Genomic DNA, 16,678 nt, shown 5'->3' with positions numbered 1-16,678 from the left:
TCGACGGCATAAGCCCAGGTGTACTCGGGGTTCTGGAAGGTATTGGAAATTAGTATACGTAGTCTATATAGAAGCCTTTGAATTATTTAGTCAAATATTCACAGAAATGGGACTTACACCACAAGAGTAGTTAGTTTCGAAAACTCACAGGGTCGTTGTAGACAGTCTGGTCCAAGCTGTACTCCCTGGCCATCTCCTGAGATCGTCGCCTGAAGGCGTCTGAGAAGGCCTCGTAGTTGTCGTAGAGCTGTCGTGCTGGAAGGAGCCCCTGCTGGGCGTCGACGCCTCTGGAATCCAGGATGTAGGACCCATCCTGGCAGGAGGCCACGCCCACACACACCAGCACGATCAGGAGAGTCTGCAGGACATTTAGGATTCTTCAGGATTTATCTGTTCACGTTATGATCATTATGATGCTTATATTTTCAAAATTACTTTTTATTAATAAGAAGTAGAAGAAATATAAAAAAAATATTATGAAAATAAGTGTTTTAATTCTGTGTCAAAATGTTCTAGGTATTGTTCTGTGCGTTAAGTGAACACAAACACATCCTTATATATCCGGTATATATACATATATATATATATATATATATATATATATGATATATATATATATATATACTATACATATATATATAGATATAATATATATATATATATAATATATGTATCTATATAAAGACCGCTCACCTTCATACTCGGCGTAAGGCTGTCAGCAGTCAACTGGATCAACTGAACTTCCCCTTTTATATGGTCTTGACGACCTCCCACATCGCCAGGAAAAACCGGACCAACTCTGGAATCTTGTAATGTTTCTCACACTCGAGATGGTCTCCCAGCGAGCACCATCAGGTGTTCACCTTCAGGAACTCACCTTCGAGAACAGGAAACGGTCACAGATGAACGGAATCACTACGAATAAGGTCTGTTCCTGTATCTTCCATTTCTTTCAGTTACTTGCTTCTAATGAACACTTCATTCTTTGGAAGCTTGAATTTCGAGTCAGTGGCTCCTGTGTGTGGTGGGCTTGTTCCATATGAATAGGGTTCATCTTCTAAATAATAATAATAATAATAAATAAAAATAATAATAATAATAATAATAATAATAATAATAATAATTATGATGAGATGATGATGATGATGATAATAGATGGAAATAACATCTCTCCCATTTGTAGGAAGTGCAATACGAAAAATTAAACCATAAACCACATAGCAAGCGAATGTCCGGCACTTGCACACAACCAGTACAAAATGAGGCATGATTCAGTGGCAAAAGCCCTCCACTGGAGCCTGTGCAAGAAACACCAGCTACCTTGCGGTAATAAGTGGTACGAGCACCAACCTGAGTGAGTGATAGAAAACGATCAGGCAAAGATCCTCTGGGACTATCGGATCAGAACAGATAGGGTGATACGTGCAAATAGACCAGACGTGATGTTGATCGTCAAAATCAAGAAAAAAGTATCACTCACTGATGTCGCAATACCACGGGACACCAGAGTTGAAGAGAAAGAGAGGGAAAAAATGGATAAGTATCAAGATCTGAAAATAGAAATAAGGATATGGGATATGCCAGTGGAAATTGTACCCGTAATCATAGAAACACTAAGAACGAACCAAAGATCCCTGAAAAGGAATCTAGAAAAACTAGAGGTTGAAGTAGCTCCAGGACTCATGCAGGCGAGTGTGATCCTAGAAACAGCGCACATAGTAAGAAAAGTGATGGACTCCTAAGGAGGCAGGATGCAACCCGGAACCCCACACTATAAATACCACCCAGTCGAATTGGAGGACTGTGATAGAGCAAAAAATAAAAAATAAAAAAAAAATAAAAAAAATAATAATAATAATAATAATAATAATAATAATAATAATAATAATAATAATAATATTTTTGGAAGCTTGAATTTCAAGTCAATGGCCCCTTATAGTAGGCTTGTTCCATATAAATAGGGTTCATCTTCTGAATAATAATAATGGTAATAATAATAATAATTTATTCGATACAGGTTATCTTAAAAAATATATTTTAGTTTGGCAGATCTTTGATGGGTAATTCTCTCTCTCTATCTCTCTCTCTCTCTCTCTCTCTCTCTCTCTCTCTCTCTGTAGTGAGTAGTAGTTGCCGATGACACAAGAATAAGTAGAGAAATTACTTGTGATGAAGATAGGAACGCGCTACGAAATGAGACAATCACAAAATAAAGAACAAGATGATGAATAGGAACATGTTATGCATGAAATAGCAATTCTATTGGCAAAATGTAAAGCAAAAATGGGAATGTTGTTACAGCACTTCAAAACAAGAAAAGCTGAACACATGATTGCACAAATAGAGAGTGTACAAAGGTCCTTTACAGCTAGAATAGAAGAAGTTAAGTATCTTGACTACTGGGAAAGACTACAATTTTTAAAATTATATAGTTTAAAAAGTAGAAGAGAAAGCTACACGATAATTCAGGCATGGAAGCAGATAGAAGGAATTGCCGAAAACATCATGGAGTTAAAAATATCAGAAAGAGCAAGCAGAGGTAGATTAATAGTGCTCAAAACAATACCAGGAAAAATAAGGAAAGCACACAGGACATTAATCCACTACGCACCACCATCGATAATGCAGCGTCTATTCAATGCGTTGCCAGCTCATCTGAGGAATATATCAGGAGTGAGCGTAGATGTTTAAGAATAAGCTCGACAAATATCTAAAACGCATCCCAGACCATCCAAGATTGGAAGATGCAAAATATACCGGAAGATGTACTAGCAACTCTCTGGTAGACATTAGAGGTGCCTCACACTGAGGGACCTGGGGCAACCCGAACGAACTGTAAGGTAAGGTAAGGTAAGGTCTCCCTCTCTCTCTCTCTCTCTCTCTCTCTCTTTGTGTATGTGTGTGTGTGTGTGTGTTTTAATTCCTAACTTCTCTCATCCTATTTCTAAATAAAACTTAATAGGCAAAGTTATCATATGTTATCATATCAGTGTTATCAATAACCCTTTAAATCACAACAATCTCTTATGAGGATCATTCATTTACAATTTTATTTCAGTATAACTTTGCTTGGACATAATTTTAATATTTGTATGTATATGTGTAATAATTACATTATTATATAATTTACAAGATCTGTAAATATAAACCAATGACCTGGGGTCATGGCATTAGGAGGGTTCTACGTGACCAAAGCAGACCTAGATTACGCTATGCGCTGTCTGCAGTAGCCTGATCTAGCTCACAGCTTTGTCAACATTTTTATGTTATGATAACTTTGCACAACAACTTCCATGGGAAGAGGTTGACCTGTTAACCTACGCCGGAAACTTGTAACTTCCGAGCCGGCAGACTACGTATGTATTTTTATATGAATTGCTGAGATAGCTAATGTTCCGCTATCGACGCGATGCTTTAGAATGGCAGTTCCACGCCAACTATCAAACATATCGGTCGTCCGACCGAGCTGCCAGAGTTTCGGAAAGGATTAATGTTTCAGATCCTGGCAAGGTTCTTTTTACACGCACTAATATATTTGAAGTTACGTTAGGCTCGAGAGTTTGCGTGCAAGCTGATATTACGGGTGAGCGAGAGTTCTGTTGGGTTGCCTGTATTATTTCTTGGTTCATGAGACAGGTGATTGGTTCCACGTAATATAATGGATTTAAGGACTCATCATTTACTCTTTTCAAATTTCCCTATAGAAAAGTCCGGAATAAGGCTCTCAGGTATTGGGAATAATGAACTAAATGTTGTGGGCGTAACTCATGTACAGTACAAGGTCGGTAAGCGCACGTTAGCCGATACCTTTGTAGTTGTACAAAACATTAATATGTATCCCGCAGTAATTATCGGATACCCGTCTATGGGCACTCAACAAAATATTAGCTTAGCAACCTGCAAAACAAACACGGCGTGTATATCAAAGGGAAATTCTATAGGTCTTCTAATACCCTAAAATCAGTTTTAGATAATAAAGAGACAGGCAGAGTTGTCACTTACATTACGGAACCAATCACCTGTCTCATGAACCAAGAAATAATACAGGCAACCCAACAGAACTCTCGCTCACCCGTAATATCAGCTTGCACGCAAACTCTCGAGCCTAACGTAACTTCAAATATATTAGTGCGTGTAAAAAGAACCTTGCCAGGATCTGAAACATTAATCCTTTCCGAAACTCTGTCATATTGTTGAAGCAATACCCCACCTACTCCTAGGTCTGAGGCGTCTGTTGCTATGAAAAATTCCTTACCGAAGTCAGGAAATTTCAAGATAGGAGAACTACACAGTTCATCTTTCAATTTATCGAACGCCTGTTGATGAATTTCAGACCATACGAAATCTACGCCCTTTTTTATAAGATCGGTTAGGGGAGCGGCTATGATTGAGTAGTTGCGGATGAAGCGGCGATAGTAACCGCTGCATCCTAAAAATTGCTGTATTCCCTTGACGTTAGTAGGTATCGGAAAATTACGGATAGCCGACACCTTATCGTGGACGACTTTAAGACCTTCACTAGAAACCGTGAAACCTAGATAGACTAGTTCTGTTTTAAAAAATTCACACTTACTTATCTTTACCCTTAAATTATGCTGCCTTAATCTTTGTAACACTAACTCCAATTTACGTAAATGCTCTACTAATGTTGGAAAAGATTACTAAGTCATCCATGTAGGCATGTAGGATATCTCCCAACAAGTCTCCAACACGACGTTTATCATACGAGTAAAAGTTATAGGAGCACAACGTAAACCAAAAGGCATACGCAAAAATTCATAATGTCCCCTGGCTGTGCTGAAGGCAGTGTATGGATGCTTTCTTGTTCCATCGGAATCTGGATGAAATACCTGTTTTAGTAAAGTCTAGGCTTGTGAAGTATTTATTCTGGCCTAGTAAAGATAGGATATCATCGGTACATGGTACTGGGAATCTGTCAGGGATTGTTTCTTCGTTTAAACGACGAAAATCTACGCATATCCGCCAAGTTCGATCTTTTTTCGGTACTACTATTAACGGAAAATATAAGGGCTGTTTGATTTCCTAATGACGCCTTCCTTTAACATTTTACCTACTTCCTCTGTTATCTCATTCTGAAATTTCATAGGAAGTCGGTACGAAGGTACATAGATTACTTTCTGTTTGTCCTTGAGCCTGATTTGATGCTCGATGACATCCGTTTTTCCTAAGGTTCCATCCGTAGTGGAAAAAACATCATGATATTTAGTTAACAGATTCAAAAATTTCTGCTGAATTTCTTCTTCTTGAATGTCCTGATTGATTTTATTCTTTATAGATTGCAAAAGGGTTTCATCCGCGACTGATTGAGCGTGATTTATCTCAGCTACGGTAAGAATGCGATGTTTTATTTTAAAAACTTCGGCATCCAAGATATGTTGATTTTTGTGGATTACTAAAGTGGTATTCAAATGATTACAGACTTCGATATTACATTGTTGTTGTGAGCCGACTGTATAAACGGCTTGTGTGACGGATAATCCGTGTGTTTTCAGAGTCTTATCGCTTGGCGATAGACTTTTCGTTCTTTCCTTACGGCTGTCATCCGTAAGTAATGTTTGGTTCCTCTCATCTCCCTTGGATATCTTAGTAGAGAGGTTCTTTCTTGACTAGAGGAGATGATTCAAACAGGCTAGTTGAACAAGTTAACAACTTTATTCTGTAACTCCATACTAGGAGATGCAGCTAAAGTTGTTAACTTGTTCAACTAGCCTGTTTGAATCATCTCCTCTAGTCAAGAAAGAACCTCTCTACTAAGATATCCAAGGAGATGAGAGGAACCAAACATTACTTACGGATGACAGCCGTAAGGAAAGAACGAAAAGTCTATCGCCAAGCGATAAGACATTAGAAGTGGTGGCAGCGTATGAACGAAGAACATAATTAACAAGACCCATATCAGCCGACCGAAGGTCTACAAGAACTAACTTCCACCTTCAACATCCAAACCAGAAACAGAGGAAACGGGATCTTTCCAATTCAACGCAACAGTTTATGAAGACGCAACTATGTCCTTCATCGAGAGGAATACAAGCATTTAACACTGACGTTTGAGCAACTGTTGTCACTTATCTTCGAGAATCTACACCGGACGAGAGCAGCATTGAACATCAACGGAAAGAAGAAAACAAACACAGGGAACATCACCCGTTCACGAGCAAGGACGCAGTGTGGACAGCTATACGCAGTAGTGCAAGGACGGAGGCTGTGACGTCATCAATCTTGGACTTCCCAGAGCATCGTGCACCGAGAGAAGACCGTGACGTCATCACGACTTCCGACGCGAGACGTCATCCCATGTCAACAATCCTTCGCAATATAATCTGGAGCTAAGTACCATTTTTATCTATTCAGGTCTTTTCCTCAGTGAAGTGTTTGTTCATCAAGAGTCGATCGTCCAGTATTCTGGGGGTGAGTTGTTCGCCATATTAATCTTCCTTCATTACAGAACCTATCTTCAACTACGAGGTTCTCGCCCGCAGATTAATTTTTTTTCTTTTCTCGTTGTCATTAACCGTTTCTTGCAGGAATTCTCCGTATAATATTTGATCATATTGTCTGTATTTTTGTATCTTTTGGGGAAACTTTATCCCTTTTACGGTAATAAATTCAATTACAGGATGAATAATGGTTCCTGGATCCGTTATGATAAGGCCGGATTCGACGTCGTGTGTCCGGACACATCCACCGCCCATGCCCCTATCTTCGTAGCAGCCGATGGTTGTACGGGGACATCTACAAACTATACCGTTAGAGGGGTCAACACGATAATACGTGAGAAGGCGTATTTCGCGAACTACACGTGGGCTACCACAATCATCCCATCACTACCTCTCCCATACAACGCGCGAGTAGCTCATCGTCTGACGCAACTGGCTGAGATGACCCACGCGTCATCGACTTATGCAGGTGGAGAAAATCTTCGCTACTACATTCTGCTAGCCGTGTTCAGCGTGACGGCCATATTGGTTATCGCCGTCAACATCTTTGCTTGGCGTAGGCTAAGGCGTAAACAGAAGGATCTCCAAGGGAACGTACTGGCCCGTCTAGATGACGTACCCGTTAAACTCAAGTCGTTTGCGTTTAGGGCCGCCTGAACTTGGCCACTTCAGTTCGTGCCTAGGGAATTGTCTGGAATTGTGTTGTGTGTGAAAAGCGGTCCGTATGCTGGCAAAAATGTAGGACAAGAATGACTCACGCCTTTGCATTTGAACAGTTAAAGTATCTCCAGGGCGCCTAATAAAGCATTATAGCCCAATATTATACATTAATATATTCCTAAAGGTATTTTTCGGGCACCTAATAAAATATCAGCCCTATATATTGAATTTCTGCAGAATTACATTGTTATACCATTGTACAATTATATTTATCTATTACAAAGAGTGTCAAGTACTCTTTAACAATTATCCATGATCATGCTATAATCATTATTTAGTAACCATTATTCTTAATCAGGTTACCTGTTATCATATTAATCATGTATACATGTTTTGATTTTTACCTTTTTATTATTTTTTGGATACATTTTGAACCCTAACTTATGTGTATATATATAATTATTACACATGATATAAATGTATATATTTATAATACATTTATGATATTTATCCGAATATAGAAGTAAACATATATATGTATATATATATCCAAACAGCGGTGGCCACAGCCGGATATACATCAATGAGGAGAAGGACATAAAGACTTGATAAAAGGGTCAATTTATTCCCGACGTTTCGTAATGTCTTCATTACATTTTCGAGGGCTGTACAAAATAGACAGCATGAAATAAATTACAATAAAGCTAAGAATTTGAAATTTAAAAGTTGCACATTGATTACAAACTTAAAATATTAAAAATACTAAAAAGACACCTTTAAAAACAAAAAACGTAAACTAAACAGGACAAAAATTATTAAAATAAGTAAGCAAAAAAAAAAAAAAACGTATGAAACAAAAAAATAATAAGACATATTCAAGTAAAGTAAAACTGGACCAACCTATTCAGCGGCATGCCAAGACTGGAGATAAAAGGAAGAGACTAAGAAAGGTACAGTGTGCCAGCAGAGGTTTGACTATTCAACAAGGGGACGAGTCGTTTAATCATTAACGATTCTAAGATTGTCAAATCGTGGCTGTTGGAAGCTCGTCCTACAACTGTAAAGTCCTTGTTTTCAATGGAGGTTTTACATATTTTCGAATGATTTCTAATATTAGAAAACTCTGGGTTTGCAATTTTGCTGCCTGTCCTATAACTTACTCCACGATGTGAATCTATGCTTACCTTCAGAAGCCTCCTGGTGGATCCAACATAAGTTCCTAAATTACATTTAGGACAATTATAGCTATTTCATGCTATCTATTTTGTACAGCCCTCGAAAATGTAATGAAGACATTACGAAACGTCGGGAATAAATTGACCCTTTTATCAAGTCTTTATGCCTCTTCTCCTCATTGATGTATATATATATATACTATATATATATATAATATATATATATATATATTATATATATATGTATATATAGAAAGATAGATAAATATCAATCTTTATATATATGTATATATATATATATATATATATATATATATACACATATATACATGTATATACACAGTACAGAGAGAGAGAGAGAAAGAGGGAGAGAGAGAGAAACGAGAGAGAGAGGAAGAGGAGAGAGAAGAGAAAGAAGAGTAGAGAAGAGAGAGAGAGAGAGAGAGGACGCTGAAATGTCCCCAAGTCAGAAACTGATCACTTATTGGACACAAACCCGATGGAAAAATTATTGGCTAGCTCACCTTATTTCCGGATCGTAAATACTCATTCTTCGGAAAATCCTTCAAAAATTTCGAGCACTAATTCCAGTCCCTGTTTTATTACCCTCTTCTTCTTCTTCTTCTTCTTCTTCTTCTCCTTCTGTTATACAAACAATATAACTATAAATTGCCACTTATTAACCACAATAAATGAGTGAATACTAAACTACTGGATTATGAATTCTAGGTACTAAACTGTGCCTAGTTTGGAAGCTATGATTTCCAAGGACCATATAGATCATTAGGAGGGAGTCATCGCATGAGCTTTGTATACAGTGCAAATAACAACCAATAGATGACGCTAGCAATATCACATATGAATTGGAAGTTGCTAGTTATATACATATTATTTATATATAAAAAAAAAAAAAAAAATATATATATATATATATATATATATATATATATATATATATATATAGTATATATACGTATAGGTATGTATGCATATGCATTCATGTGTTTATAATATTTCTGGCTATCTGATTCTGCCTGTGTATACTTAAGCTTCCTCAAGAATGCAGAATACATATAAAGATCTTGAATAAAAATTCAGCATAGTTATCAATATGAATGTTTATATATATATATATATATATATATATATATATATATATATGTGTGTGTGTGTGTGTGTGTGTGTGTGTGTGTGTGTGTAAATATATATCATATATATATATACATATGTATATATATATATATAATATATATATATATATATTATATATATATTAATTTCCCTTTTTTTGAAATAATCAATGCTTTTTTTCCAATTGGTTTCCTAAGTGTAGATAACTCGTAACTTACACAAAGGAAAATTACAGATAACATAAATACTGATGCCTTTATTATAAAAATACAAGTCTTAATAGAATTAATATTATTTTCAAAATTTCTGCTCAGATTTACTCATTTGTATCTACATTTCCTGTAGGTATCACTATCAGGGTCAAATTGGTCTGTCTAAATATATCAGGAGGATCCAGTGTTCCAGTTTCAAGAGCCAGTTGGGTCATATATAAAATGAATCCTTTTTTCATCAGCTGAATATTCAGTTCCATCAAGCAAGAACCACACTGATGGGAGAGTAGTTCTGGCTGTACCTGTTCTGATTCTGGAAGTTCTGGCCAGAATAGAACTGGGAGTTCTTTCTTGAGTTCTGCTGGGTCAGGCTTCTCTGCTGGTTCTGTGAGAACCGGGAACCCTGGTACTGACCTTCTCTGTTGTACTGTGACCTCTGGAACAGATTGCCTTCTGACCTCTGGGAGTAATCAGGGTTGTTGTTGTAGTTTGAATCCCTGTTCCAGTTATTGTTGTTATTGTTGTTGTTATTGTATTGTTGTCTTTGGTTGTTCCTCTGCTGGATTCTGTAATACTGGTTTTCATACTCGTTTTGGTTGTATTGGTTGTTTCTGTTCTGGTTGTTCAGGTTGTAACTGTTGTTCTGTTCCTGAGAGTTGTAATAGTTGTTGCCATATCTATCTGTGGTGTATTGTGATGAGTCTCTGTTGTTCTGGTTGTAGTTGTTATTTCTCTGGAGTTGAGATTGCTGGTTGTTATTGTAATTAGAACTATACTGGTTGTAATTTTGACTGTTTGTGTTTCCATAACGTTGAGCAAAGGACTGGAAGTTGTTTGAATCTCTGGAATACAAACTTCTCTGGGAATTGTACTGATCATTGTTGAAGTAATTCGTGTTGGATCCATAACGTTGACTGGAATAGTTATTCCCATCTTTGTTCCTGAACTGGGGATCATTCCTGTTTTGATTCTGGGAATTTTGTCTGTAGTACTGTTGGTTCTGGAAGTTGTCCCTATTAGACTGTTGGTCCTGGAAGTAATTCCTGTTTGACTGCTGGTTCTGGAAACGTTCACCATTTTCATATCTGTATTGCTGGTTCTGGAACTGATTTTGGTAATCATTCCGGTCGTTCCTCTGATTCAGGAAGCGAGATTCCTGGTTTTGATTCCTGTAGGATTGTTGATTCTGGTTGTACTGCTGCCTTTGGTATTGGGAATACTGTTTATGTTGGCTGTAAGTGGAGACTGGACTGCTGGAAACGCCATCAGCCCTTTCCTTGGTGACCTTGGCCTGGAATCCAGTGCCTGGAGCGACCGAGTAGTCGACTGTGCGCAGAGTGCCATCAGGGTCCATGACAGAATACTGACCCACAACGACGTCCCCTCGACGCTCCTCTCTGGCAGACTTCATGTCCCCGGTGGATTTGGCGTCGACGGCATAAGCCCAGGTGTACTCAGGGTTCTGGAAGGTATTGGAAATTAGTATACGTAGTCCATATAGAAGCCATTCTTGAATGATTTAGCCAAATATTCACAGAAATGGGTCTTACACAAGATTGGTTAGTTTTGAAAACTCACAGGGTCGTTGTAGACGGTCTGGTCCAAGCTGTACTCCCTGGCCATCTCCTGAGATCGTCGCCTGAAGGCGTCTGAGAAGGCCTCGTAGTTGTCGTAGAGCTGTCGTGCTGGAAGGAGCCCCTGCTGGGGTCGAACGAACCGGGCCTCCGACGGATGGAATCCGAGGATGTAGGACCCATCCTGGCAGGAGGCCACGCCCACACACACAAGCACGATCAGTAGAGTCTGCAGAACATATAGGATTCTTCAGGATTTATCTGTTCATGTTATGATTATTATAATGATGACTTTTTCAAAATTACTTTTTATTAATAAGAAATAGAAGAAGTATAAAAAAAAAATTATGAAAATAAGTGTTTTAATTCTAGGTGTCAAAACGTTTTAGGTATTGTACTGTGCGTTAAGTGAACACAAACACATCCTTATATATCCAGTATATATATATATATATATATATATATATATATATATATATATATATATATATATATTATATATTTGACAATGTGTGTATGTATGTATGTATGTATATATGTATGTATGATTGGTAAGGGCGCCCGGGACGTCGGTCTGACGGGACTGACATTCGGAACGCAGATGGGTTTCCACCCCGGGAAGGTCGAGACCTACGTTCGGGAGCACGGAAACCGCCAGGATCCCTTCGCTCCCAAAATTTCTACTTCCCCCCCTCCGAAGGGTGAGAAGGGATTCCCTGAAACAGAGCTGGTTCTGCCCGTGAAACCGGGATGGCTATGCCTGTAAACTTAATTACTTTACACATTTCTGTATACATATGACTTATCATTTGGAAAAGTATACTATAGGGTAAATATCAATAACATCAAAGAGGGTGGTTTTAGAAGGGGGTTGACAGAGAGAGAAAGTGAGAGAGAGTAGACGGGGTGTTAGGAAGAAGACAGAGGAGAAAAGACAGACAGACAGACAGACAGACAGACAGAGAGTTGGTATTACTGAGAAAAAAGAGGGTAAAAGACAGTGATTGTTGGAGAGAGAAAGAGAGAGTAAGAGAAAGGAGCGAGAGAGGAAGGAAGAGAGAGAGAGAGAGAGAGAGAGAGAGAGTTGAGTGGGTGTTAGGTAGGAGAAAGATGAAAAAATTAGTATACATATATATACATCTATATATATATATATATTATATATATATAGATATATATATTAAGTCCTTAAAGTAATGAAATAAAATAAAAAGGAAAAAATCCAGTTCAAAACGGCACAAAGAGACAGACAGACAGATAGACGCGAAAAATCCGTCGATACGAAACACGAAATATCGTTTTGTCGGATTTGCATTCCTCACTTCAGGTCGTGGTACTGTATTCAATTGTGGCTTGATTTATCTATTTTCTTTTTATAAACTATGCTCTGGGTTACACGGACCAATCTAGCTGGGTAACCAGCTCGTATATATATAAAGACTGCTTACCTTCATCCTCGGCCTAAGGCTGTCAGCAGTCAACTGGATAAACTGAACTTCCCCAACCCCTTTTATATGGTCTTGACGACCTCCCACATCGCCATGAAAAACCGGACCAACTATGAAATCTTGTAATGTTTCTCACACTCGAGATGGTCTCCCAGGTGTTCACCTTCGGGAACAGGAAACGGTCACAGACGAACGGAATCACTACGAATAAGGTCTGTTTCTGTATCTTCCATTACTTTCAGTTACTTGTTTCTAATGTTTCATTCTTTGGAAGCTTGAATTTCGAGTCAGTGGCTCCTGTGTCTGGTGGGCTTGTTCCATATGAATAGGGTTCATCTTGTGAATAATAATAATAATAATTAATAATAATAATAATAATAATAATAATAATAATAATAATAATAATAATAATAGATGGAAATAACATCTCTCCCATATGTAGGAAGTACAATACGAAAAATGAAACCATAAACCGCAAAGCAAGCGAATGTCTGGCACTTGCACAGAACCATTACAAAAAGAGGCATGATTCAGTGGCAAAAGCCCTCCACTGGAGCCTGTGTAAGAAACACCAGCTACCTTGCAGTAATAAGTGGTACGAACACCAACCTGAAGGAGTGATAGAAAACGATCAGGCAAAGATCTTCTGGGACTATGGTATCAGAACAGATAGGGTGATACGTGCAAATAGACCAGACGTGACGTTGATTGACAAAGTCAAGAAGAAAGTATCACTCATTGATGTCGCAATACCATGGGACACCAGAGTTGAAGAGAAAGAGAGGGAAAAAATGGATAAGTATCAAGACCTGAAAATAGAAATAAGAAGGGTATTGGATATTCCAGTGAAAATTGCACCCAAAATCATAGGAACACTAGGCACGATCCCAAGATCTTTGAAAAGGAATCTAGAAAAACTAGAGGCTGAAGTAGCTCCAGGACTCATGCAGAAGAGTGTGATCCTAGAAGCGGCGCACATAGTAAGAAAAGTGATGGACTCCTAAGGAGGCAGGATGCAACCCGGAACCCCACACTATAAATACCACCTAGTCGAACTGGAGGACTGTGATAGAAAAATATAAATAAATAATAATAATAATAATAATAATAATAATAATAATAATAATAATCATACTATAATGGGCGTAATGTTTGTCTGTCTGTCTGTCTGTCTGTCATTCAATCACGGCCAAACGGCTGGTTAGATGGGCATGAAACTTGGCAGGGTTATGGTGGGGACCCCTAAGATGGTTTGTAATGGGTTTTCATCCAACCTACCCCCCTCCTTTGTAGAGGGTGGGGGGGAGAAGGGATTCCCTGAAACGGAGCTGTTTCTGGCCATGAAACGAGGCTGGTTATTCCCGTAGACGTAGTTACTTTACGATTTTTCATACATAATTTCTGTACAACTTCCCCGGAGAAAGTCGCTAATATTTCAGCTCGGACACAATAGAAGATGAAAATTATCATCAATATCCGCAAAATGTTTTGAATAACTTAAATCCATCGGGACTGCCAGTGCACAAAATAACGTTGAAGAATTACTGCCCGGTAATGTTGCTTCGGAATTTCGATCCTGCCAATGGACATTGCAACGGAACGAGGTACACCATCATGGAGTCAAACTCCCACGTCATCGAAGCAGTGATAGCTACGGGCCCTCACACCGGCAAACCTCTGTTCATCCCCCGGATTCCTCTGATGCCTTCGGACAACCAGTTTCCGTTCCAGTTACGGCGCAGGCAGTTTCCCATCAACCTGGCCTTCTCATTCACTGCAAACAAGACGCAGGGCCAGACTTTGGATCGTGTTGGTGTGTTTCTGCCGTCACCCATGTTCACGCATGGCTAACTGTATGTGGTGATGAGCAGAGCAACCGACTCTGCCAACTTGAAATTAAGTTGTGGACAAACTGATAGTATTGTGTACAAAGAGGTTCTGTAGTAGGTATGTATAAAAATCGCCCTTATTTTTATATTGCTGAACAAATAGTACATATAAATTTTTCACTCTGCACCGTATTTTATCACCCATCGTAGATGGGAAAGTTTGCTAGTAATAATAATAATAATAATAATAATAATAATAATAATAATAATAATAATAATAATAATAATAATAATAATAGATGGAAATAACATCTCTCCCATATGTAGGAAGTGGAATACGAAAAATGAAACCATAAACCCCATAGCAAACGAATGTCCGGCACTTGCACAGAACCATTACAAAAAGAGGCATGATTCAGTGACAAAAGCCCTCCACTGGAGCCTGTGTAAGAAACACCAGCTACCTTGCAGTAAATAAGTGGTACGAACACCAACCTGAAGGAGTGATAGAAAACGATCAGGCAAAGATCTTCTGGGACTATGGTATCAGAACAGATAGGGGGTGATACGTGCAAATGGCCAGACGCCAGACGTGACGTTGATTGACAAAATCAAGAAGAAAGTATCACTCATTGATGTCGCAATACCATGGGTCACCAGAGTTGAAGAGAAAGAGAGGGAAAAAATGGATAAGTATCAAGACCTGAAAATAGAAATGAGAAGGATATGGAATATGCCAGTGGAAATTGTACCCATAATCATAGGAACACTAGGCACGATCCCAAGATCCCTGAAAAGGAATCTAGAAAAACTAGAGGCTGAAGTAGCTCCAGGACTCATGCAGAAGAGCGTGATCCTAGAAACGGGGCCCATAGTAAGAAAAGTGATGGACTCCTAAGGAGGCAGGATGCAACCCGGAACCCCACACTTTAAATACCACCCAGTCGAATTGGAGGACTGTGATAGACATAATAAAATAATAATAATAATAAACTAAAATATAATATATAATAATAATAATAATAAAAATAATAATAATAATAATAATTATTATTATTATTATTTTATTATTATTATAATTATTATTATAATAATAATTATAATAATGTATTACACGAAGACGAACTGAGAGACGATGCCACAGAAGACGACAGAGAGGATGAAGTATCAAACAACGACACACGAAGAAACACCGACGAAGTAACAGAGAGGACGGAATGGGTAGAAAAGATTAGACAATGGATGGAGCCAGATACAGAGAGAACAAAGATCCCCTCCATGAAAGCCTACAACACCAAGAAATTAAGGGAGAAAACAAGTGAGGTCAATGAAATAATGGGCTAATACACACCACCAGTATCACAGAAACAAATAACTTGACATATGCAGGAGCAAGATTAGTAGCAGAACTGATGGGGATTCGAACACCAACACCACCGTCACAACCAACCCAACAGAAAGCAAAACAGCAACCTCCTTGGAAAAGGCGCCTGGAAAAGCAAATCATGGTGATGAGATCTGACTTGAGTAAACTGAAAGAGATGGCAGAAAAAAGGCTAAGAAGCAAGAAAACAAGGGAGGAACTCAACGAGAAATACAAAGTACAAGAGAGGGGACTAAACAAACAAAACAATAGAAGATGTAAAACAGAGGCTTAAGCCAAAGCACACAAGATCCAACGGTACATGAACAGGAATAAGGATACCAACAGAACAAACTATTCGGAACCAACCAGAAAAGACTATACAGCCAACTAAGAGGGGAAGACAACCACCCAGAAATTCCTGAAGCCGAACCAAGTAAGAGACTCTGGGAAAACATATGGAGCAATCCGGTATCACACAACAAACATGCAACATGGCTCCAGGAAGTCAAGAAGAAGAAACAGGGAGAATAAAACAAAGATTCACAGACATCACGACAGACACAGTCAGACACCAAACTAAGAAAATGCCAAACTGGAAAGCACCCCAGGTCCCGATGAAGTCCATGGATACTGGCTCAAAAACTTCAAGGCCCTACACCACGAATAGCAGAACAACTCCAGCATTGTATCTCAAATCACCAAGCACCCAAATGGATGACCACAGGAAGAACATCCTTAGTACAAAAGACAAGAGTAAGGGAAATATAGCCAGTAACTACAGGCCTATCACCTGCCTACCAATAATGTGGAAGTTACTAACAGGTA

General features: G+C 38.5%; 2 protein-coding genes across 2 annotated transcripts in view; both read right to left on the bottom strand.

The window, feature by feature from the left end:
* The window catches only part of LOC135196676 (homeobox protein 2-like), a 1,864-nt gene extending 1,165 nt beyond the window's left edge, over positions 1 to 699 (bottom strand). The window contains exons 1-3 of the mRNA XM_064223511.1: positions 694 to 699; positions 149 to 358; positions 1 to 32 (exon numbers count right to left, since the gene is read on the bottom strand). The exon at positions 1 to 32 is cut by the window's left edge and continues 128 nt beyond it. Of these exons, the coding sequence (XP_064079581.1) occupies positions 1 to 32; positions 149 to 358; positions 694 to 699 (248 nt within the window). The remainder of the gene's footprint in view (positions 33 to 148; positions 359 to 693) is intronic.
* A 9,040-nt stretch (positions 700 to 9,739) lies between these two features.
* On the bottom strand, positions 9,740 to 12,664 carry LOC135196675 (GATA zinc finger domain-containing protein 14-like). The gene is made up of 3 exons (XM_064223509.1): positions 12,659 to 12,664; positions 11,215 to 11,439; positions 9,740 to 11,098 (listed from the first exon to the last, which is right to left on the bottom strand). The coding sequence occupies exons 1-3, from the start codon at positions 12,662 to 12,664 to the stop codon at positions 9,896 to 9,898; spliced, it is 1,434 nt and encodes a 477-aa protein (XP_064079579.1). The 3' UTR covers positions 9,740 to 9,895.
* Between the last annotated feature and the right edge of the window lie 4,014 nt (positions 12,665 to 16,678).

The sequence above is a fragment of the Macrobrachium nipponense genome, chromosome 18 (assembly GCF_015104395.2).
Source record: "Macrobrachium nipponense isolate FS-2020 chromosome 18, ASM1510439v2, whole genome shotgun sequence".
Lineage (NCBI taxonomy): Eukaryota > Metazoa > Arthropoda > Malacostraca > Decapoda > Palaemonidae > Macrobrachium > Macrobrachium nipponense.
The sequence above is the reverse complement of the archived record's forward strand: the minus strand, read 5'-3'. Positions and strand labels throughout refer to the sequence as shown.

What these genes read in the sequence shown, in the direction of transcription:
- LOC135196675 (XM_064223509.1), bottom strand. An exon ending in AGACCGTCTACAACGACCCT is followed by an intron (nt 11,099 to 11,214) that starts GTGAGTTTTCAA and finishes AATACCTTCCAG; the next exon opens with AACCCTGAGTACACCTGGGC.